Raw genomic sequence first — 1,569 nt, forward strand, 5'->3', positions numbered from 1 at the left:
ATATATCTTTTAATAGTTGCCTGTCACACATTTAACAGAACAAATTCAGATAAAACTCATCCCTGGAGATATGGGTCTTGTAGCTAAGGGTAGAATAGTTCAAAATTACTATGTGATTAGTTTCAGCAGTTAGCTCTTTGCAGATTTACTTGGCATTCTGACCAGAACCAAAAGGTGTTAGATTAATGTGAAAAAGACACATTAGATGACAAAAGCCAGCACCTGATGTCAAGCTCGCTTTCCCACACTGAGGCACAGCACARTACTCCCAGCGAATGTTCAGATCTGTGGTGTAACACCATGGCTTCTCACTGATTCCTCCGGGGTTCCTGCAGTGGTTCTCTGAGTCCATCAACTCTGGAATGACGTCCACAGAGAGGCGATGCTGGTGGGGTACCTGGAAGAAAGGTTTTCATTTTTTATTAAACTCTTTTTTTCTCCCTTTCTCAGAGACTTATAGATTAAAAAAACTTCAATTGTATACATAAAAACTCACATTTGTAAATAGGGGCTAAGATGACACATTTTCTGGAACATGTGTTTCAGTGTAAGAGTTCAAACAGTCATAAATTGTTCTGTTGTGYACATCAGGGAATTTCTTGACTGAGTTTGTAATTTACACTGCCAACTCAAACATTCACGTGTGCCATAATCATCAAAAAAGTGCCGGTCAGATCCAACCTGAGAGACACGAACATGTGAGCAGAGATGGCTGAATCAATATACATCTGCAGCTGAAAGTGTGAAGCAAATTCTTCTGACTGACCCCAGAAGACCCCTTGTTAACACTGTGTCTTCAAAACAAAATTATGCAGTAAAACAGTTGTCACAAACTTCCATTAGAATAATAAAAAAATGTCTATTTTTCCTTTGTGCATCCAACCATGCAGCCCCCATTCCCCCCCCCCCCTTCCAGATGTTTCTGCAGAACCATAACATTGGCAGAACAAACAGAGAACACATTCTAGAGTTTTCTATTCAGGACAAAGTTGGTTTTGAGCTGCCTTAAATTATACAGTAAATTCTGGATTGTTTTTCTTTTTTAGATTTTTTTTTTACATCTTTTGAATTCTTACAACGTGATGTCGTAAGCTATTTTAAAATACTGCCAGCTGGAATTACTTCATCACAGTCATTGATGAATCATGCCTGGGAAGTTAAACTGCCCATCTTGAGGGAATGAAAATGTGTAAATAAATGTGTCAGTGTCTTTGAAATAGGATTCGGTGATCATTCGACTCATTTCATAAACTTCCAAAATGCTTCAGTTCTCTGACTGAGTCATTAACCACAACACTTGAGTGTGTTAATAAAAACAGGTAATATTTTCCACTTCTGTGCAGTAAAACAAGTTTAATTTGACTTTATGACTCAGCATAAACTAACACTTCATACTACATCATTTCAACCATATAGATTAAACAGAAATGTGATTACCTTTTTTTCCTTTTTACTTTATGCCCCCCTTTGAAAACCCTATCATAAAAGATAAATAAAAGATTGCAGTGCTAAGCTGCTAATAGCAGAACTAGTTTCTTATTTAGCTGATTCTTTTATTTAATTAACTTT

At 36.8% G+C, this 1,569-nt stretch overlaps 1 protein-coding gene across 2 annotated transcripts in view; it reads right to left on the bottom strand.

Moving 5' to 3' along the window:
• The window catches only part of musk (muscle, skeletal, receptor tyrosine kinase), a 22,999-nt gene that overhangs the window by 6,562 nt on the left and 14,868 nt on the right, over positions 1–1,569 (bottom strand). For both annotated transcript variants that reach the window (XM_014002504.1, XM_014002503.1), the window contains exon 13: positions 223–397. In XM_014002504.1, coding sequence (XP_013857958.1) covers positions 223–397 — 175 coding nt within the window. The remainder of the gene's footprint in view (positions 1–222; positions 398–1,569) is intronic.

This window comes from Austrofundulus limnaeus, unplaced genomic scaffold (genome assembly GCF_001266775.1).
Source record: "Austrofundulus limnaeus strain Quisiro unplaced genomic scaffold, Austrofundulus_limnaeus-1.0 Scaffold13, whole genome shotgun sequence".
NCBI lineage: Eukaryota > Metazoa > Chordata > Actinopteri > Cyprinodontiformes > Rivulidae > Austrofundulus > Austrofundulus limnaeus.